The 23,606-nt window shown below is 43.0% G+C and overlaps 1 protein-coding gene across 4 annotated transcripts in view; it reads left to right on the top strand.

Moving 5' to 3' along the window:
• GALNT13 (polypeptide N-acetylgalactosaminyltransferase 13) overlaps positions 1-23,606 on the top strand; it is a 156,332-nt gene that overhangs the window by 75,021 nt on the left and 57,705 nt on the right. For all 4 annotated transcript variants that reach the window (XM_061446035.1, XM_061446045.1, XM_061446065.1 and 1 more), the window contains exons 5-8: positions 7,838-8,004; positions 9,024-9,231; positions 9,690-9,860; positions 22,327-22,444. In XM_061446035.1, coding sequence (XP_061302019.1) covers positions 7,838-8,004; positions 9,024-9,231; positions 9,690-9,860; positions 22,327-22,444 — 664 coding nt within the window. The remainder of the gene's footprint in view (positions 1-7,837; positions 8,005-9,023; positions 9,232-9,689; positions 9,861-22,326; positions 22,445-23,606) is intronic.

Below are 23,606 nucleotides of genomic sequence, written 5' to 3' on the forward strand. Positions count from 1 at the left end.
GCTGCATGGGGGCAGAGCATTGCAGAGTCCCAGGGGCAGTTTCTTTACTGAGCCTTGAGCCTGTGGCTTTTCATGTAGCAGTTGCTGTGGGATGCTCTGGGGCCTTTTGAAAGGGAATGGTGCTTTTCTTGAACAGGCAGTCAAGGTCTTTTAAAGGCTTCATTGCAGTGGGAGCAGTGTGCTACAGAAAACGTACCTGTACAAAGCAGCTGAGCCACACCAGCCATCCCCTGTGAGTTTTAAACACCTAGAAGTAGTCTATCATGATGAGCAGTTTCATGGTGTATCTTGCCATCTGTTTGTATTGGGAAGGTGGTGGGAGGGGAAAGAAAGATGAAGGATGATGACAGACAGTTACTGATGGTGCGGTAGGGGCTACCCTTGTTTATCTGAAACTGTCAGTCCTTTCAGGTCATCCTTCCACTTGCTCTTCAGAGAATACTTCTGTGGTGCTAATAAATATCATGAACATTTGGAGTGCTTTTGACAGTATTGCATAGCTGAGCCTTGGTGTTGGAGTGCTTTGTTGCTGGGACAGCTTTCAAAATGAAATCCATGAGTTCAGAGGCTTCAAGGCATTGTTAAGGTTGTCCAACATCTGCCACTTCCTCACTCCCATTGAAGATGCTTTCACTTGCTGTTGTTGTCATGGGCCAATATTTAAAAATACTGGTGCTGAAGTTGCCCCATAAATACTTGAGTTTTCCTCAGCTTGTTTGAGAACTGGTAAATGTTTTCCTAAAAGTTGGCATGTGAGATCTTATTCCAAATGAGAACACATTTAGATGTATGGGGTTGTTTTAGTACCTGTGATAAGCTATTTAAAGGTGATCTCCTCCATTTTGTGTAAAATTATTCCTGAGCTTTCTTCAAAAATAACGTGTGGATGTGATACTAAATTTAAGATAGTAAAAGAACTGCAAGGCATGAAGTTCATTGTAAGGTAACCACACCTATGAAAAGATGAATTTATCAATTTAATTTGCTTTATAACATCTAATGCTTTGGCAGTTTGCTTAACTGCAGTGTTTCCACTTTTAAGAGGCAATTTTGCAGAGGATCTTGCTGCATAATGATAAATTCATTGCTTTGGCTTACACCACTCTTTGATATGGGTCTTTGTGTGCATTACTGTGAAATTAGGATTGAGTTTTTCTCATGCTTTGACACTGCTTGCAGCTTTTTTGACCTCGTGCTGTGTCTAAGCACTATAGGGTATAGATTCAAGGGGTGGTGGTTGTGTTGGACCAGCTTGTGTTGGTCAGCTGTGGTTGCATTAGCTGCCGTTAGTCAGTAGTGCTCAGGAAATGTGATGCACTAAGATCATTGCTGTGGTGAAGTGCAAACAGACAGAAGTAGGTGTGTGTCCTGCTCCTTTTTAGGGGCTGGCGGACAACTTGGGGGATGTCAGCAGCTTTTCCAAATCACCTTCTGGTGTAGTATTCAGCTCACAGCTGAGAATTAATGAGGTGGTAGATAATATTTAAGACAATCATATTAGCTGGAAAAAAATACAGCATATGATATGGCATAGCAGGAGTTTAAACTGGGCCAATTTTAAAATGTAAGAATTCAACAGTGAAAGAGACAGGAACTAAGAAGCAAAGCTGAAATAAGTACAAAAAGAGAAATGACATGTCGGTAGGGCAAAGAAGAAGTGAGGAGCTTGCTTATGTTTCTTTCAAGTGTTATCTTTTTACTGCAAATGTTAATGGTTTGTACAATCATAGTTACTTTATAATGATGGAAATCATGACTCCAGTGCAATCTGGTATTGCATCAGTGTATACAAGAATATTAATTCATCATTAATAGTAAATACCCTTCAGGGAGGAGAGAGACCTTGCTAACCCACAGAGAAGTTAAGTTTTCATATGTGCATATATGCAGGTTTTTACGTATATATAGATAAATAAAACTAGATATAGGCATGTTTAGATATAAACCTATGTATGTTAGATACCTGAATAAATATACTGCTGCTGGACATGTAATATTAATCAGAACATAAATATGAATTAAAGCAGAGGCAGAGATGCGGTGTATGACAAATCAGGAGTTTAAGTTAGAACTGGGAATTCTCTCATTCTTTACTTCTGCCACCCTGATGACTGAAGGCTGCAGCATGCGCTATTGCTGGTTTCTCAGTCTATCTGTGCCTGAAATTTGGGATCCCGTGTTGGTATCCTGACCAACAACTCCCCCATTTTGCTTCAGTCCCAGTCTGTTTCATGTTCCCTTTATCCTAGATTGGCTGTGAACCTTCTCTGCAGCACATCTGCCTTGCCTCGCTGCATGTGGTAGTGGAGCACATCGTTCTGCCTTTTGGAGAGCGCTTCACAGCAAAAGCACTGGTCCCACACAGGCTGGTTTCTAGTGCCCTCTTTGCACTGAAGTGTACAGTAAATCTGGTCAGGTAGAAGAATCATACCAATGATCTGTGTTACCAGTCTTTTCTTTATGGGTGTTGATCTTTTGTATTTTCACTAAAGCAAAGCAAGAAAAGGTAATGACTAAATAATCATGAGAATCCCTCAAGTAATATAAACTACGACTGTTTAACACAGTTCCATATGCTCCCAAATCTATCCTATAAAAATACTACATCAGAAATTGTATATTTACAGGGGAGACCGTATCGTTCTCTACAACTACCTGAAAGGTTTGATTGGATATTAGAAACAATGTTTTCACTGAAAGGGTTGTCCAGCAGTGGAACAGCCTGCCCAGGAAAGTGGTGGAGTCACCATCCCTGGGGGTTCTTAAGAGACATGTAGACATGGTGCTTAGAGGTATGGTTTAGTGGTGGGCTTGTCAGTGCTTGGTTAACTGTTGGACTCCATGATCTTAAAGGTATTTTACAACCTAAATTATTCTGTATAGTAGTTATAGTCCAAATATTTTGCTTTCATGCATGATATTTTGGCTTGAGTTGCTTCCACGAGAGCTTCTACACAGTTCTGGAAGGGATAAAATCACAGTGCAATCCTTCACACTCACATAATGTGCATACAGCCAGTGGAAAGGGTGGTAAATGGGTAGAGTATCAGTCTGTTTCCATGTTATTGATCTTAGAAGATGTGTTTTTCCCACATTTAAGCAGCTGTATTTACTTCATGTGTATTCATAAAGTAACATCTGATGACTGCATGAGCGAACCCAGTTTTTCTGGAGAAGTATTTCCAGTGTATGTTGAACAATCAGTATGCATTGTAAATAGTGCAGGGGTGGTGGAGAGGGAGTCCTTGTGTTTGATAGCATGTGAGTAGCAGATGACTTATTTATTGCTTCTTCAGCACATTGTGTATTTTTGAATTAGAAAAGAAGTGCAACATGAATCACTGTCGTAATTTCAGTAGAGGGACATGAAAGGTTTTTATTTTTTTGTGCACTTAGAAACACTCAAAAGTGAGCAGAATGTTAGGTTTGGGACTGAAATGCTATTAAAGGTGTGCTGCAAGGACAGAATGGGAATAGGTGTGTCCTTCCCCCTTCCCTGTGGTAGGGCACTACAGAGCCCAAATCTCCACTGATACTGAGCTCAAAAGGTGGTCCCTGAGTCGGTACTGTTGGACATGGTGGGGATGAAAGAGTTAATCTGCAGCAGAAAGCTGTATATTTGTTGCTGCACTTGTTGAGGGAAGGCAAGGGAGCAGCCATTGGCAAACAGCCTGTTGGGTCTGGGAGGTTTTGGTATACTGGGTGTCTCCCAACCATGCCCTTCTCATGCCAGTCTTGCACTATCTCCAGCACCTCCCTGGCAATCTGTGTGCTGCATTCATTCCTCACCATGCAGAAAAACTGGCCAAGAGGTGGCACTGGGGCTTCTTAGTGAGGTGATTCAGCAAAGAGTTGTAATGAGCACTGGGTTTGGAGCGTGGCCACATGCAGCCAGGAGTGAAGTGGGGAGCAGGGTACAAATTAGTCACGTTTGGCTGGATTGTGATTTGTTTCCATTGCACACCTTGTAAATGGCAGTGGGAATTACTTGAAGAGCATGAACAGTGATTATACACCCACCGTACAGTTGTATTATTACCAATCTTTGTTGTTTAACTTTAAAAGTTAATCAAATACTCATGAAAATTGCTTTGAGTGAGCTTAGTAAAAACTAATTAATGTCTTGCTTCCACCAGAAAACAAAAACACGCTGGTAAAAGCATAACCTTACAATCCGGAGCAGTCTCAGCCTCGCACCAGTCAGTATTTCAGTCTCTGTCTCCTGCTTGCCTCCTTACTTCATCTTCATCGTCTTTAGTAGCTAAGCTGGACATAGCAGGCTCCCCATGGAGCGGTGCAGTTGCTGTTTGTTCGGAAATGCTGAAATAGGACCCAGGACAACAGCACGTGTTTAAGTGTGTGTCGTGGTTTAAACCCAGTCAGGTAACTCGTTCACTCACTTCCCCCCTTCTTTCCCTCCCCCTACTCCCAGAGGGATGGAGAGGAGAATCGAAAAGAATGCAACTCCCACGGGCTGAGATAAGAACAGTTTAGTAACTAAGGTATAACACAGATCACTACTGCTACCACCAATAATAACAATGATAAAGGAAATAACAAGGGAAGAGAATACAACACCTCACCACCAGCTGACCGATAACTCGCCCCCCCAGCCTGACCAAGCTCTGACCTCCTCCAACCCTGCAGTCTCCCAGCCCTTCTGGGTAACTCCCAGTTACATCCTGGGCATGCCGTGCTGTGGTATGGAATACCTCTTTGGTCAGTTTGGGTCAGGTGTCCTGTCTCTGCTTCCTCCCGGCTTCCCCTCCTCCCTGGCAGAGCATGAGGCTCACAAAGTCCTTGGCCAAACCAAAACATCCTTGTTATCAGCTCTGTTCCCGAGCTGAAAGTCAAAACACTGCACTGCACCAGCTACCAAGAAGGAGAAACATGACTGCTACTGCTGAACCCAGGACAGTGTGTAAATGGAGCACTTTCCGTATTGGTGGGAAATGAATTGGCAGCTTTCTGGCATCTAGTGTGTAACGCCTGTGTCAGCAAGGTAAGGAGTCAGCTATGTTACACGCGCACTCATCGATTAACAAGCTCTTGTCTGTGCACAGTTTGCTGACTCCAGAGCAGTTGCTTTTTTGAAAATCTGGTCCTTAATAGAATAGAGTAGGCTGTGTCAGTTGGAAGGGACCTACAACAATAACCTAGTTCAACTGCCTGACCACTTTGGGACTGACCAAGCTAAAGCATGTTGTTAAGGGCATTGTCCAGATGCTTCTTGAACGCTGGCAGGCTTGGGGCATTGACCACCTCTCCAGGAAGCCTGTTACAGGGTTTGGCCACCCTCTTGGTGAACACGAACCTCCACATAGAACCATAGAATCTTGGAATGGTTTGTGTTGGAAGGGACTTTAAAGCTCATCTACTTTCCAACTCAAAGTCCCGTGCAACCTGGCCTTGAGCACTTCCAGGAATGCGACACTCACAGCTTCTCTGGGCAACCTGTGCCAGTGCCTCACCACTCTCACAGTGAAGAACTTCTTTATATCTCATCTTCTGTGTAACTAATCGTGTCCAGTCTGAACCTCCCTTGGCACAGCTTTCAGCCTTCCCAGGCATCCTGTCCCTAGGTCCCAGAGACAAGGGACTGACACCTCCTTCTCTGTGTTTACCCCTCAAGAAGCTGCAGAGAGCAGTGAAGTTGCCCTTCACCTTCCTCTGAGCTAGACAATCACAAATCCTCAGAGAATATGTCTTCCAGCCCTGTCACCAGCTTTGTTGCCCTCCTTTCGAAGCAGTCAAGGACCTTCATATCCTTACACAGTGGGGCCCAGCACTGCACACAGTGCTCTTAGAGAGGCTGCACCAATGATAAGTACAGCCAGATCATCGCCTCTTTTGATCAGCTGGTTATGCTGTTTCATGCACTCAAGGATGCTGATCGTGGATTTTTATGACCACATTTATGATAATTTAGTTTGTCTGCTGTAAAACATAGGACATGCCGCATGTCTTCTTCCTGGGTGTTCTTAGCTCATCTAGCCCTTCTCTGGGTACTGTAAGATATATTGAAAAATAATAAGAATGATAGTTAAAAGTACTGAAGATCCTGGCAAATACGATGTGATTATAAACATTCTTGTTCTTAATATTCTGTTTGCTCTGCAAAATTAGTGTTATACTACAGACAAGGAAATGTCTTTTCCTTCTTGTCTCATTTTACTACTGACATGCTTTTCAGAATATTTTTAAACACAATGATAGGTAGTAGTTATTTTCCAATTTCCAAGACTGTGTCTGGTTTAAATGTAATTAAAATGACTGTTGTGAAATATAGGACAGGCAGAATTTATTCCAGTTTGGTGTATAGTTTGAAGTATGACGTTAAGCTCTGGAAAACAACTCTGAACATAAGCAGCGCTGAGCTTTGCACTACGTCCTTTCTGGTTTTAGTCTTTGATATCTGACTTTCAGATTCCAGGGCTGACATGAGACACCTTCTGAGGCAAGGAGAACCTTTACTATGCCTTGGAAACAAGTACATTCATAATGTCCTTTTTTTGGACATCTCGTCCTGCTGGGCTCACACTCCTTTGGACACTTCTGGATAAAGAGAGGGTATTGTCAATGCTGATAATTAATAAAGGATTTTTATTTGTTTGTCTGAACTCTAAATCTAAATTGTAATTGAATGATAGTCGTATCATTAATTAGATTGCAGAAATTGGGAAGGTGGGATGACTTCTAAAACAAACTTCAGTGGTCATTATCAAAATGATGTCAAGACTGGTGTGTGTCTGTGTGTTTTGTATAGCAGGGACCAAAACTAAACACAATATTCCATGGTAATGACCTATTCAGAAGTTTTTAGGGAGGCTTCCAATTTGTGGTGTTACAAAGAGGATGCTCTAAAAAGCTATACATAATTTCTTCTCCATTTACATGCAGTTTAATTTACTGGTATGTGTGCTGCTGCTGAAGAAAGTACGTCCATGCTCACCTGTCCTTTCCTGAACCCAGACCACAGTGGGAACAGTACAGCCAGAAAATCATACTACAGCAAAATATATATATATAAAAGTGCAAATTATTTCAAGTCACAACAGTTAAGAATCCCTATTAGGTGTATTTAAGTGCCATCACTTGACCTGTGTCAGCAAACTGATTTAAGCTTTGGTTCTGAAATGTGTCCAAAGCATGAAGAAACGTGCAAATTTTTGGTTTGTCCCTTGTAATATGCAAATAGCTTTAATTTGCTTGCACAAAATCAGCAGTGTTTGGTATCTGTTGCTCACTTTGCCTTAATTTCTCAATTTTCCAATGAGATTATAGACCTCTCAATCTTCCATTCAACAGGCATATAGAATGCTGTAGAAAATAGTAATTTTTTTCTTCTAAGAAACCACTAAAAATGGGGAAGTCTCAGGCCTGTGTACTTCAAACCATAGAATTTGGGATTTCTCACAAGAAAAGACTTATTTAACCTCACTTTAACCACTCACTACATGTAATATTAAATACCCCATGTCCAGAGTTTTCTGTTTGTGATGTCAGGACGCGTTGATCCAAAGGCTGCTGGAAGCTGATTTCTTGGTATACCAAGTGGGAGCAAGGAGACCGTGAGCCTGAGGCAGCTGGGAATGCAGCAGCGCGACCTTCCTCTGGGTGCTCTGCTGTGTTTTCTTAGTAAGAAAACCGAATTTCAAATCCCCTCTGCCTTCGGGCTGCAGACTGGGAGCTTGAAGAGATCAGTAACTGGTTTAAAATGTATCCCACTTACAGGTTTGGAGACCCTTTTCTAGGCTGTCCTGTTGGTAGAGCTCTTCAGGGATTTTCTTAAAGATTAACCTTCTTTTTCTTCTGTTTGTTTTATTTTTTTTGGCAGGTGCAAGACTAAAGTCTATCCTGATGAGCTTCCCAACACAAGTGTGGTTATTGTGTTTCACAATGAAGCCTGGAGCACTCTGCTTCGGACTGTGTACAGTGTGATAAACCGGTCACCGCACCACCTGCTTTCGGAAATCATCCTGGTGGATGATGCCAGCGAGAGAGGTAGGCTCAGGATGAGAGGAGTCCTGTTGCTTGTGTTATTTCAGTGCCACTGCAGACTTCACCTGCAGAAAGGGTGGTGAAGTCTGACTTCCTTTTGTCATGTTGAACTGGACCTGTGCCTCTTGCCAAGCATTTACGATTGGATTTTAAACCCAGGGTTTAGAAAGAAAACGGTCTACATGTGAAACTGCTATTACCTGGCAAAGGAATCACATTGCATTCTATAAATGAAATCAATGGAATGATAAATTTTCCTGGAGTAGCCAAATTAATATCATTGTAAATACAACATGTAGGTGCAATGGATCAAGAGACAGAAGGTGCAAGCTAAGCCAGCCTTTATTTCTGTAGCATTAACTTAACTGTAATTACTGTCCTGGATTTCCCTGCTTCAGGAAAAAAGTCAGCTTAATGTTTCTCTGGGCAGGAAGGTGGAGGAGGACTTGAGCCCAAGTAACTACAGTTTTTCCCTAAAAGCAAAGTGTTGGATTCCTAAAGGACTGAAATGGTGAAATTCGTGAAAAATAGACATGTTGGTATTAACCATAGACAGATCAGTGTCCACATTTTGCACTCCCTGTTGGCTGCTGGCTTATTTCAAGGAAACTGATCACAGCTCTTTAAAATTTCTGTGATGCTTGGGCAGAGATGCTCGGGCAGATGTGTCTGTGTGCGTGGGCTGTTTTCCATGTGGCTGCCTGGAATAGAGTGTTTGTGCAAACCCCCATAGCTCAGCTGTGACTTCAGAACAACTCTAAATAAGTCAAAACGCATTTCCTGTGTAAGGGCAGTGTTTGTGCATGGCCGTCCTTGGAAGGCCAAGCATGACGCATAAACTCAGCAGTTATATTTTGAGTCCTTGGTACTTGCTGAACCTCACAAAAAATAATACTTTTCTTCTGTTTTGTTTTTTTTTGGGTATTTTGTTTGGTTTTGTTTGTTTGTTTCTTTCTTTGGTTTTGGTGGGTTTTTGTTTTTGTTGTTTTGGTTTTGGTTTTTTTCCCGCTTATCTCTGGCAGAGTTTCTGAAAGCCTCATTAGAGAATTACGTGAAAAATCTGGAAGTCTCCATAAAAATCATTCGGATGGAGCAGAGGTCAGGACTGATCCGTGCGCGGCTCCGTGGTGCGGCAGCCTCTAAAGGGCAGGTGATAACATTCCTGGACGCACATTGTGAGTGCACCCTGGGCTGGCTCGAGCCACTGCTGGCCAGGATAAAGGAAGACAGGTAAGGGCAGCTTTCCCCCTCCAGGTGCAGGGATCTGCCTCCTGCCTCCAGCCAGTCCTTGGTTCCTCTGTTCTGCTAAAAAATAGAAATGAAACAAATCATTGATCTGAAAATAAAGATTAATTCTTTTATTCTTTTTTAATTTATAAGGCAGATAGAAGGTTTTCTAATATTTGTGTCAAAATCTAGTTTCTAAATAGATAGGTGAAAAACTTTTTATTCTTACAGCAGGATTTATGTTGCTGACAGTAAGAATAATAATGCCAGTAATGACAGCAACCTGCGCCGTTTACTTTCACAAGGTCTGCATGTCCCCCATCCTGATGGCCAGCTTTCTCCATTCTTTTTACCAGGCATAACTTTTTGTCTGTGTGACTGTCAATACTCTGAATTTTTTACTCTTTCTTACTACCATGAAAACCTGTTTTGTTTAAAAAAGCCCAATTTTTTCCTTACAGGAAAACTGTTGTCTGCCCAATCATCGATGTGATCAGTGATGACACTTTTGAATACATGGCTGGATCTGATATGACTTACGGAGGGTTTAACTGGAAACTGAACTTTCGCTGGTATCCAGTTCCGCAAAGGGAGATGGACAGGAGAAAAGGAGACAGGACCTTGCCTGTAAGGTGAGTGAATCAAAGAGAACTAAGCTACTTAACTCTACTGTGTACTTGTTTATGTAGATGATAATGCTATATATCTCAGGTTTTGCTGCAGTATCAGAGAACATGTGTCAGAGAATGGCATACTGTTCAGGGTAGTGAAGACCAAAATCTGACCTGTCCTTAATGCTGCAGTGTAGGTATCAGAGCTGAGAAAAGTCCTTTATATCTTTTTTTCACCATACAGTAATTGAAAATATTGCCTGATTTTTAAGTTCCTTCCCTGTTTTCTGCAAATAGCCTGTCGACCTTGTGTTTACAGATGTTACTGTCTTTTCATAATTTAAGGCAAATACCAGAACATATTTCTGAAATTTAAATTGTTGAACACTGAATCCAAGTATTCGGTTATGATGATTTGCACTTAAAATGTATGCTTTTATTGCCTAGAAAATTGATGACTGTGCACACTGAGTCAAAAATGATCTAAGAGTATGTCCTGAATTCCTGTGATCATTCCTGACCTCTTTCATTTAATTGCTTAAACCACAGACTGTAACAAAACCTCTATAAAAACTTTAAATGAAGCTGAAACAGAGCAAATCGAATAAATTACTTGCAGTGGGTTATTTGCTCAGCTCTAATAGCTTCTGTGGTCTTCATGAAAAGTTTTTTTTTTAAATAAAATGTATGTAATGGTTTCAATTCTGAGTGAGAGACATGAGGAAGTGGACAAAATTCCAGTCCTGCATACCCCCAGTTGTGCACAGCAGGCAGATAAAAGGGAGATCTCAGGGAGCAACAGTCACAGCGCAGGTTTGTGACACACTTCCAGGTAAGGCAGTGAGTTGGTCAAGAAAAGCCTTTCAGAATTGCTTATGCCAGAAAATGGGCAAAATCTTTCATTGCTTGTCCTTCAAAGCCTGGAGTCACAGAATCATGGAATCACAGAATGGTTTGGGTTGGAAGGGACCTGAAAGGTCACTTAGTTCCAACCCCCATGCCACAGGCAGGGACACCTTCCAGTATACCAGGTTGCTCCAAGCCCCATCCAACCTGGCCTTAAACACTGCCAGGGAAGGGGCAGCCACAGCTTCTCTGGGCAACCTGTGCCAGTGCCACGCCAGCCTCACAGGGAAGAATTTTTTCCTAATATCTAATCTGAATCCACCGTCAGTCAGTTTAAAGCCATTCCCCCTGTCCTGTTCCTACAGGCCCTTTTAAAAAGTCTGTGGAAAGGACCAAATTTTTTAGATTTTATTTTTAGGCAGTGATCTTGGGAAACATGAGCAGGGTCCCAAGGAACATACCCTGTTGTTAGCAGAGGGGTGATGAAGCTATTTTTGAGTTGAGAGAACTGTTTTTCTCATGATCTAGAATGTTACCACTCAGCTGTGGAGTCTGCCAGCAGCTATTTCATTAGAGCTCAGGTGTGTGTTAAAATTGGTAGAGTTAATTACCCTAACGAGCTGCAGAACCTCATGCAGTGCTCCCACCATGCCACTTGCTGGGCTGTTTATCCTGTCTTTCCTGTGAAAAAAATCACAGACATAGGGAGTTCTCAAAGAAATGCAAATCCCACCTCTTACTCTCCTATGTTGAAATGGAATAGTACTTGAAGTTAATCCAGAATCAGATGTGTGACTGACTCCTAAAATTATTAAAACAAAAAACAGCACTTTTTTTTTCCCCCTCAATTTTTTTTTTTTTCCCTCCAGGAGCTTTCAGCTGGTGATCACCTGGGCTTCTGGGGATTCTCCTGGTGAGATGGCTGTTAGTGAGCAGGGTCTGGGTGAAGAAGACAGAGGTTAATGCCAAGTGCTGTGTGCCCCAGAAATATCTCTTAGACAAGTGTTTTAGAGTGAAGAGCTGAGCTCTGGTGTGTAATTGTGCTGGCTTCAGACAAAAGTGTCAGCTCTTCGACATAGAGATGCTCTTTCTGACCACATAGTAAAGGCATTTCGGCGTCTTCAGTGTCAGGATAAGGTGCTCCCTGTTTCATTTTCCCTTTTACCCAATGGAAAGAGAATCAGCAAAGCAAGTGATCCATGGAGCTGCTCGGGGATAACAGCCTTCCTGTAGGAAACAACATTTAATAAGTCATAAGCTGTGTTCAGCACCAGCTGGTATTTCCAAATGCTTATCAAGCGCAGTCCAAGAGACTGCTGCACTACATCAGTCCTGAGGTGTCACAAATTCTGCAAGTGTATTTCAGCTGAGAATGGTTTTGGCAGCTGTTGCCACCTGAACATTCAAAAAATGGGGTAATAAAAATAAACAAAACCCTAACCCATACCAAAAATTTAGAAACAAATTGGCAAGTTCATTTTTTTATTCCGTGTTGCTTTCCCCATTCTTAAACATTACTTCAGTTTCATGTGGGTTGAATGTGTCTTTATTCATATTTTTTCTTTGTAATCATCAATGGAATAGGCATGGAATACAGACATCATTGGGTTACCTGTCTGTGTGCATGCAATATAACAGCTGGCCTCAAATTCTTTTTTCTAAAATTTCTAATTTTTTTTTTCTAAAAGCCTTCTAAATTCTGCTTTTTGTTGTATTAAAAATCCACATAATTGACAAAAGCTTTACTCAAAATATTTCTCTTCCATAACAACACTGATAAGTTCACAGAATCACAGAATCCTAAGGGTTGGAAGGGACCTCAAAAGATCATCTAATCCAACCCTCCTGCAAGAGCAGGGTAACCTAGAGTACATCACACAGGAACTGGTCCAGGCGGGCCTTGAATATCTCCAACGCAGGAGACTCCACAACCCCCCTGGGCAACCTGTTCCAGTGATCTGTCACTTTCACATTAAAGAAATTTTTCCTGATGTTCACATGGAACCTCCTATGCTCCAGTTTACACCCATTGCCCCTTGTCCTATCACTGGATATCACTGAAAAAACCTAGCTCCATCATCCTGACACTCACCCTTTACATATTTGTAAACATTGATGAGGTCACCCCTCAGTCTCCTCTTCTCCAAGCTAAAGAGTCCCAGCTCCCTCAGCCTCTCCTCATAAGAGAGAAGTTCCATTCCCTTAATCATCTTTGTAGCTCTGCGCTGGACTCTCTCCAGCAGGTCCCTGTCCTTCTTGAACTGTGGGGCCCAGAACTGGACACAATATTCCAGATGCGGCCTCACCAAGGCAGAGTAGAGGGGAGGAGAACCTCGACCTACTAACCACACCCTTTCTAATGCACCCTAGGATGCCATTGGCCTTCTTGGCCACAAGGGCACATTGCTGGCTCATGGTCATCCTCCTATCCACCAGGACCCCCAGGTCCCTTTCCCCTTCACTGCTGTCCAGCAGGTCAGCCCCCAACCTGTACTGGTACATGGGGTTGCAAGATTCTACACTTGCCCTTGTTGAATTTCATCAAGTTCCTCTCCGCCCAACTCTCCAGCCTGTCCAGGTCTTGCTGAATGGCAACACAGCCCTCTGGTGTGTCAGCCACTCCTCCCAGTTTAGTATCATCAGCAAACTTGCTGAGGGTACATTCAGTTCCCTCATCCAGGTCGTTGATGAAAATATTAAACAGCACTGGTCCCAGCACCGACCCCTGAGGGACTCCACTAGTCACAGACCTCCAGCTGGATTCTGCCCCATTGACCACAACTCTCTGCCTTCTTCCTTCCAACTAGTTCTTGATCCACTTCACTACCTGATCATCAAGCCCACACTTCCTTAGCTTATCTATGAGGATGCTGTGGGAGACAGTATCAAATGCCTTACTGAAATCAAGAAAAAACACATCTACCGCTCTACCATCATCCATCCACCTAGTTACTTGCTCATAGAAGGCTATAAGGTTGGTCAAACATGACTTCCCCTTGGTAAAGCCATGTTGGCTGCTCTTAATGACTCCCTCATCTTTGGTATGCCTAGAGATGGTGTCAAGAATAAGTTGTTCCATCACCTTTCCGGGAATGGAGGTAAGGCTGACCGGTCTATAATTACCTGGGTCCTCCTTCTTGCCATCCTCCAGTCCTCAGGCACCTCACCTGTTTCCCACGACTTACCAAAGATGATGGAGAGCAGCTCAGCAATGACCTCTGCCAGCTCCCTCAGCACCCGCGGGTGTATTCCATCCGGACCGATCAATTTATAGATGTCCAGATTACTTAACTGATCCCTAACCCAATCCTCATCTACCAAAGCAAACTCCTCCTTTATCCTGACTCCTTCCGGGGCTATAGGAATCAGGGTCCCCCGAGGAGAGTCTGCAGGAGTAAAGACAGAGGCAAAGAAGGCATTCAACACCTCTGCCTTCTTTATATCCTCTGTCTCCAGGGCACCCACCTCATTCAGCTGTGGGCCTATACTGCTTCTTGTGTTAGTTTTATTCGCTATGTATTTGAAGAAGCCCTTTCTATTGTCCTTGACCTGACTTGCCAGATTAAGTTCCAAGGAGGCCTTAGCTGTCCTAATTGCTTCCCTACATCCTCTAACAGCTGTCCTATATTCCTCCCAAGTGGCCAGCCCCTCCTTCCATAATCCATAGATTCTCTTTTTCCATATGAGTTTGCCCAGCAGTTCCTTCTTTAACCATGCTGGTCTCCTGGCTCCCCTACTTGACTTCCTACTCATTGGGACACTCTGATCCTGAGCTTTGAAGAAGTGGTCCTTGAATGCTGACCAACTATCTTGAGCCCCTTTACCACCTAGTACCCTTTGCCATGATACTTCCCTTAGCAATTGATTGAAGAGGCCAAAGTTTGCCCTTTGGAAATCCAGAAATGTGGCCTTGCTAGGTATTCTGTTCCTCCCACACAAGATCCTAAACTCCACCATCTCATGGTCACTGCAGCCCACTGCCATTGACCATCACTACTTCAACCAGACCCTCCTTGTTGGTGAGTACCAGATCCAGCAGCGCTCCTCTCCTAGTTGGTTCGTCCACCATTTGCATTAAGAAGTTATCATCAATGCACTGGAGGAACCTCCTAGACTGTGAATGACTGGCTGTGTAAGTCTTCCAGCAAATATCGGGGTAGTTAAAATCCCCCATAAGGACCAAGGCATGTAGTCGTGAGGCTGCTTTCAATTGCCTGTAGAAAGCCTCATCAACTCCTTCATCCTGATCAGGAGGTCTATAATAGACCCCCACAGCTGTGCCACCCGTACCAGCCTGTCCCTTAATTTGCACCCACAGACTTTCCACTTGGTCCTCATCTGCCCCTGGACAGAACTCAATACATTCTAGTCACTCTTTCACATAAAGAGCAACTCCACCACCTCGCTTTGCTGATCTATCTTTCCTAAAAAGGACATAGCCATCCATAACCACATTCCAGTCATGTGAGCTGTCCCACCATGTCTCTGTAATTGCCACCAAGTCATAACATCTAGATCGCACACAGACTTCTAACTCCTCCTGTTTATTCCCCATGCTGCGTGCATTGGTGTACAGGCATTTCAGGGAGCGAGCAGAGCACGCTAGTGTCAAGGTTCCTACCTTTGCTTTTTAGATTTAAAATCATAATGCATGCATTTTCAAACTATGAATTATTTTATATACAGTTTATTATTTATGTATATAATTTGTGCGATGGTATAAGCATTTTTGTGGAAAAGGTCAGGATATCTAACTGGTAAGAGCTTGCTAGTCAATAAGCAGCGTCCAGGTAGTGCATAGCTGTGACCAGTAACCTCAGTGAAGTTGAAGGTCAAAGGGACTGTACGCTGGGAATAGGGTGCCTGATTCTTTCTAGTTCGTAGACATGAGACATTGCTTGCATGTTTACCCAGGGAACAGGAACTGCTAAATTCCTGAGTTATTTGACTCAAATATCTGCCTTTCTTGGAATCTCTACATTTAGTGGGAAAAGGTTAATTAATTCAATGACTGATATGGAAACTCCACAGCTAATTGTCATGCAGTACAGCTGTGAAGGAGCTTTCTTCTTGACTTCCGTTAGAAAAGTTAGATTGTCATATTGTTAGCAAACAGAATAGCAGGGACTCGTGGGTGCCTTGCACACTAATGAATGGTGCCTTGCCCCAGCCAGATTAGGTTCTTATCCGAGATCCATACATGTGTGCTATTCCTGCTCTTTTGCCACTTTTGCTCCTTTCCCTCTTCTGTTTCTTAAACCCTAGTCTAAGATCCCTTCTCTTCTTTCTTTCTAGTTCTCTTATCTGGCTTGCTCTCAGGTCAGCTAACACCCTGGTAGCATAACCTTTCCCAGAATATTCTAAAATGGTGACTATTAACTGAGGTTTTGTGAAGGCAGTGAAAGCATTTCTGGGTTGCAAGCACTCCCTATTTAAAGGCAGTAGAGAAGGGTGGGCAGTGCTCATGGTGGGAGCTCTTCCGGGCACTGGGTCATGCTGTCTCCCCCCTGACCCCCCTCTCAGTGCTCCACATCTTGGGGCTGGAGATGGTAGAAGTCTGTGGCATTTCTTGGGGGCTTTTAAAAGGGTACTCACAATTTTTTTACATGTACATGATCAAAAGCAGAAGTAATGTCAGGGAGCTTTCAGTGCATGAGGTGTCTTCGCTAGGACTGACACTGTAAATTGACAACAGGGAGGGGACATTTAGAAGAAAACCCTGAAGAAAAGGTTGTTCCTGAAGACAGAGGTGTTCAAGACAAATGCTTCATTCTTTGAGGTTTGTTAGAATCAGTGGAAGTGTTTGTTTTTTTTCAGGTGTATTTGCAGAATCAGAGAGGAGCCGTGGCTTTGAGAGCCATGGGGATTACAGGGGCTTCCAGGTGTTGCTGTAGAGGGAAATTTCCTACTCTGAGGGTACAACAAGCCCCAAGGAGTCATGTCCATGGGTACAGTTGTATTTTCTTTTGTTTCAGTAGTCAAGACTATTCATTGATGTTTGGATGCACCTCGGGATATTATTGCTTCCATACAGAGTAACTGCTGTGACTTCCACTGCCACTGGAGTCACCTCTGGCTTTGTAAACTTTATAAACAATGAGACCTTGTGAAAATGTGTTATTTTTAAGCACAAAGCCTGTTTCTGTTACCAAAGGCCTCTCTGGGAACAAAACCTGGATGTTTGCCCTGTTGCAGAGGTGCAGCTTAAAGCTAAAGCTTCCTGTGGATGGTGTGGTCGATACAGGTGGATCTGAGAATTATAGAAACAGGTAGCTCTGGGCAGTGCAGTTCCTTCTCAGGTGGGGCCTGGTTCTGTGCTCAGTGTTCATGGGTAATGCCAGCTAAGGCCAGGGTCTTGTGAAACCTTTAATTCTTCTTTTTTCCACTTGTACTTTGCAGAACATCCTTTGGCTTTAAGTGAACTTGTTTCTCCTCCTATGGTTTTGCCTGTGGCAATAGAAAACTTGCCTGCACTATAAGATTAGTTTACAAACATCTTGTCTTCTTACATCTACAGTATTAAAAACATAAACTATTTCTGTGCTGGGCATTTACAGTCTCTGCACAGCACATTTCTCTGGATATTTCCATTCTTGTCCTCAGTTTTTTTAAGCTGAAGACACTCCAGGCTAGTATTATAAATACTAAAAAAAATATAAAAATATATATATTTTTCCGGAAAATATTTTCTCAAGTATAAATTATTTACTGAGAGGAAAAATACAAGATAAAATATTCAGAGCATATTGTATTTATCCTCTTATTATTACGGCTGATTAAACTTAGAGTTGATTACACTTAATACTGCATGGATGATGTACAGCAGTATTTGAAACCAGTGTAAAAACCTTATTCTAAGGTATGTAGATAGCAGTCTTGGTCATTAGTGTTGTTGCTCTTATGACTGCTGGACCCTGTTGAGCAGGTGCCAGGATGGGGAGCTCGGAGGATGCAGCATGAGGTGGTGGTACACATCCTTAGGGAGCTCGCAGGCTGGGGGGTCCTGGCTTGAACATCCCCTTGGAGCTGCTCCACACCAACCCCTCCTTGTTTTCCCTGCCCAGCACAGCATGCTGGATTGCATTTGGGGAATTGGAGGGATGCAGCACACCTGGGATTACTGCCATGCTTCATGTTCTGCAGCCCCTCTTAGAATAGTCAAAGGTGCAGGTACATGACCAGGAATCCTGCCTGCTGCTAATAATTGTAGAAATGAGAAACAGACATTATCTCCAAAATATAATTGAAAGTCAGCTTGAATGTTGGTTAATCATAACACATTACTGTAGTTGTTATTATAACTTCACATAGGCAAAATACAGCTAGGAGGCACAAAGCTGAGAAAAAAGCCTGTAGGAACCATTACTCTGTCTAATACTACTATTTCAGCTGTTTTCACAGCGAGAGCTCTGCAGATCTGTTTGTGCAACATTAAATTTACATAGCAGAGAAAAGTCCTGCCTGCTGCATTTCAGTTGTCTGAGAATCTGCAGTGTACATTGGTGCATAGTCACTTATGTTTTACAGCATTAAACCCAGCACTTCCAATTTCAGTTAGTGAGTTATTAGAGAAACACTGTTTTTCATGAACAGTTGCTGATGACATTTTGGAAGAATCCGGTTCTATGTGTAAAATTCAGTTGCATCCTTCAAAAATTGATTATGCCTGAATCTTTGTGAAAATGGAAAATTTGGTATCATTCAAGCACAGACTGTCTTCCTTCAGGTGAAGAAATGAAAGGATGAGGAAGGAGAGGAGGCAGAGTATCATAGAATCATCATGGAGCCACAGAATGGTTTGGGTTGGAAGCAACATTAAAGCTCATCCAGTCCAACCCCCTGCCACAGGCAGGGACACCTTCCACTAGACCAGGTTGCTCAAAGCCCCGTCCAACCTGGCCTTGAACACTGGCAGCAATGGGGCAGCCACAGCTTCTCTGGGCAACCTGTGCCAGTGCCTCACCACTCTCACAGCGAAGAACTTCTTCCTAGTGCCTAATCCAAATCTCCTCTCTGTTGGTTTAAAGCCATTCCCTCTTGTCCTATCCTTACTTACCCTTGTAAAAAGTGCCCCTGCAGCTTGTTTCTTGACCCCTTTAGGCACTGGAAGCTGCTTTAAGGTCTCACCCAGAGCCACCTTCTTCAGGCTGAACAAGCCCAGTTCTCTCAGCCTGTCTCCATAGGAGATGTACTCCAGCCCTCAGAGCCTCTCTGTGGCCTCCTCTGGACTTGCTCCAGCAGCTACACATCCTTCTTTTGTTGGGGGCCCAAGAGCTGGACACGCAATGCAGCTGTGGTCTCACCAGAGCAGAGGGGGAGAATCCCTTCCTTGACCTGCTTGTCACGATGCTGGTAATCCTGTCTTGGGTGAGGTTTCTTTTGCAGGCAGAGAAGTTGGGATGATTTTGTTAATTTGAAACCAGTGACACTACTCATTTCAGTAAGGTTAGTGGGGACAGGAAATCAGTGCAGGCAGGAGGTGAAGTTAGTGCGTGCAGTGCTGGGCACAGGCTCACTCAGAATGTTTGTGAATTCCTGAGAGTCCTAAGGGGACTTGGCCAGTTTTGAAGGAGTGAGTAAACCATGGACTGCCACAGCTTTTGGTATCAGTGTGAATAGTTTTGCATAGGCCTATAGAGTTTCTGGATAATCAATAATAGAAATTTACTTTAAATATAATATTTTTGCATTGATATTCATCTGGCACAAAACCATTTCAATTAAAAAAGATTTCAAGAGTCAGCTCTCTTTTATGTTTCCTGTACAAGGTGGTATTTAACCGTCATGATCCCAAGCAGGTAGAGGGTCACACCACCTGGCCATTCCCATCTGCTCAGTTTGCTCACATGCTCCCAGCATAGTTTTGGGGACATCCGTGTTACTTGTGGCAGAAACCCAGCAAGGCTGAGGGCAGTAAAGTGGCTTTGAAACCTGGGAAGGCTTAGCCCTGTCCAAATAAGAGACAGTTAATTAACTGAGCATTTCCAGTGCTGAGAGCACAAGGAGAAAAATAGAAATGAGGTGTTCACAAACTCAGGGTCCTGTATTATTTCATTGCTAAGTCATGGTGTTTTTTTTTCTGGGAGCAATGATAGCTCTTGCAGAAGAGGAAATAATTGCACAGCTGGCAAATTATCTGGATTATCTGTGTTCAAGAGTAAGCAAGCACTAATTACTACCACGTTGGGAAAAGCTTTGTGCAGCACAGCACCATCCCCGACCATCCCTGAATGACTGCGCTCTGTGACTAGGGTCTTGGAGGCCTTACAACACCCACACTAACCCAACAGTTGAACTCTGTGGTTGTGTGTGCAAATAGGGGAGTACTTGATCTATTTCCTCTTGCATACAGGACATATGAAACCTACCAAAGGAAGATCTGGGAACTGCCCAAGTGATTCAGGTTCTGCCATGGGTGGGAATGCACATGGTGACTCTCTTCTAGCGTTTTCCTGCACTGCACATGAAAAGTTTTGTTCCTGTTTACTTGCGTTCTGGAAAAATGGTAGCAGTTTGTTTTATATCACTGTTTGTATGAGGCTGTCTCCAAATGCAGGAGCTCCTGCAGAAGCTGAGCTTTAGATGGGCAGAAGTGCTGATGCTGGAGATGCTGCACTTGGACAGATTCAGGTGCCTAATCTGACCACGGGATAGCAGATATTCCTAGCAGTCTTTGCAAGCAGTTTACTAAATATCTGAATGAATTAGTTGATTTTTGTGACTGAATCTTTGAGATACAGACAGTAGTTACTGTATGTTGATGTGCAGTTGTATGTGTTGAGCTAGCATGATATTATGCATTCTCAAAATTCAGTCTTGCCCACTTTCATAAAATCACAAAATGGTTTGTGTTGGAAGGGACCTTAATGATCACCCAGTTCCAGCCCCCTGCCATGGGCAGGGACATCTTCCTAGACACTAGACCAGGCTGTTCAAAGCCCCATTCAACCTGGCGTTGAACACTGCCAGGGATGGGGCAGCCACAGCTTCTCTGGGCAACCTGTGCCAGGGCCTCACCACCCTCACAGGGAAGAACTTCTTCCTAATATCTAATCCAAATCTCCCCTCTGTCGGTTTAAAGCCATTCCCCCTTGTCCTCTCCCTACCTACCCTTGTAAAAAGCCCCTCTCCAGCTCTCTTCTTGACCCCTTTAGGCCCTGGAAGCTGCTCTAAGATCTCCCTGGAGCCTTCTCTTCTCCAGGCTGAACAAGCCCAGCTCTCAGCCTTTCTCCAAGAGGTGGAGAGGTGCTCCAACCTTTGAGGCATCTCTGTGGCCTCCTCTGGAGTTGCTCTAGCAGCTCCATGTCCTTCTTATGTTGGGGGCCCCAGACCTAGACCCAGAATTGCAGGTGTGGTCTCACAAAGAGTGGAGCAGAGTGGGAGAATCACCTCTCTTGACCTGCTGGCCGTGCTGCTGGTGGTGCAGCCCAGGATGTGGTTGGCTTTCTGGGCTGCTAGGTTACACATAGTCAGATCATGATGAGCTTCTAATTGACCAGTACTCAAATCTTTCTCCTCAGGGCTGCTGTCAATCCAGTCCCCACCCAGTTTGTGCTTGGGATTGCCCATACCCATTTGCAGGACCTTGCATTTGAACTTGTTGAACCTGCTGATGTTTTATGCAGTTGTTTTTGCAGCTGGGTTTGAAGTTGAGGACAGAAACATGACTTTTGATCCATATCTAAACTAACATGCCCTGAGGTCCCCACCAGCAAAGACTGTAGGTGTAGGGGTGCTGAGACCTTGGCAAACTCCTTCCGCCAAAGTCCATCTGTCGCATGTGGTGGATGCTGTCACCTCACACCCCTCCTGACGTCTGTGGACAGGTGGACAGGACTGTAGCACAGCTCTTGTGGCAGTGGCTGCAGGGACACATTTGGGCTGAAAAGCCTGTGCTTGGGGCAACACATTTAGCTGAGCTAAAGTGCGTATGGACCATGCATCCCATGAGGTTCGCTGAGCTGTGTTTTTTTGGGTACGCATTAGTTATGAATCGGTACAGCATCTCAGAATGATGTTCCTGTGAACTGGAGTCAGCAGTTTTCATTTCCTGTAGACATCAAATGCTGAAAAAAATAGAGCAGGTATTTATGGGGAAAGAGGACATCTTTACACAAAGAGAAGTTGTACTCTGACTGGATTTGCCTGTTGTAAGGATTTATAATCCTGTTAAGGGAGATTATGCCTGGTAATTTTATGCACATTTAGTTACTCTCTATGGCAAACCTGAGGCATTAAACTCTCTTCACTAAGCATTTCAGATTGGATTTGAGCTGCTGTTCTGGATGCAGAAGGCCAAAATTCCATCCACTTTACCATTACAATGCTCCTGAAATAATCTATGGAATTGTGATTTTGTGGGTAGGAAGCAATCCTGCAGGTCTCACCCAGGCAGCGCTCTCATCAGCTTTGGGGGAGCTCTGCTTGAAAGTCAAGCACACGGAGTATACAGTCAAAACCATACTATTATTGTTAGTAGTTTATATTTAAGTTGCTGTGCATAGAATATATTTATAGTGAAAATGTCTGAGGTAGTGAAATGTACTGTAGTGTCACTAAATAAATTCCACAGTGTCTTTCAAAAGGTATTTTTTCTTTTCTTTTCTTTTTCCCTTTTTTCTTTCTGTTTGTTTTCAACTAGGACCCCTACTATGGCTGGTGGCCTATTTTCTATTGACAGAAACTACTTTGAAGAGATAGGAACTTACGATGCAGGAATGGATATCTGGGGTGGCGAGAATCTTGAAATGTCTTTTAGGGTAATTGCCGTTTTCCTTCATTTTCTGTCAACAAACACAGTTGTGCTGTAACGGTTCCTATGGCGCGGACAGGGCACTTCTGCTTTAGCTGTCTTGCAAGTCATGGGTTAATTTAAATTCTCAAGATGTTCGGGAATGCCTCATTATGGTGTTTCAGTCCTTTTTACTGCATGAAACATTACTGTTTAAATATTTCTACAGTTTCAAAATAATACATGTTTTAGTAATACTTTTGTTTATAAAAGAAATGAGGCTTTCTGTGAGCAAATACTAAATAACATAACAAGATAGAAATCTGTTTAGTGTAAAAAGTCAAATATATGTTTTAATAGAAGTTTTTGAAAGTGTATGTTGTCATGAACTTGCAAGTTCTGGCTGGGAATTTTATTCTGTGTGAGAGCTGAGCTCACAGAGAGATGTCACATTCTGCAGAAAAGTGACTGTTTCTGCTGGTGATAGGTATGTTGTCCATGACAAGAATAAAATCTCTTTGAGTGAAATGCATTTAGTAATTGTCCTTTAGACAGGAAGCAGGTGGAGCAGGTATTTTTAGAGAAGATCAACTGGGAATATGAAAACATTTTCAGGCTATTTTCTGTAAACCATAATATTTTCCTTTCCAGTAAAAGAGAAGGGTAGAGTTACTTCTGAGCATTAACGTTATAAATCAGCAGATTTCAACTTTTTTTTGATGTATAGACCCCTAAAAATTTTCCTTGGATGTATATAGGCCCCTATATAGGAGTTTATTTTTAAATTCAGCCTGTTAGTAGGCTTGTTTTTCATGCCTACAGAAGTGATCCCTGGAGCAGAGGGTAACTAGTGCTGCTTTAAAATGTTGAATATATGCCTTTCTTAGGCTAAATCTTCATATTCCTACTGCTTGTTTTTCACCAAATATTAAGAGTATGTGATTTCTGTAAAGTTAATTTTACCTGTTTCATTGAAACTTTGAGAATTGCTGATGCACATTAAATCCTGACAGAGAGAACTTTGAAGGAGTGCGTTATTGTTGGCATTAGTTATCACTTACAGAAAACCTTTTGCAGCACCAATTTGGGGTCATTACTGTGGAAAGGTCCCGTTCAGTGTAGTCTGAAATATTTAGCTTTCCTTTTGGAAGAACAACGGGCTTTCATCATAAAAATTATAATCCCTGAAA

The sequence above is a fragment of the Pezoporus flaviventris genome, unplaced genomic scaffold (genome assembly GCF_033815535.1).
Source record: "Pezoporus flaviventris isolate CSIRO_AGI_PZ_B2104156 unplaced genomic scaffold, CSIRO_AGI_Pfla_v1 ptg000001l, whole genome shotgun sequence".
Taxonomy (NCBI): domain Eukaryota; kingdom Metazoa; phylum Chordata; class Aves; order Psittaciformes; family Psittacidae; genus Pezoporus; species Pezoporus flaviventris.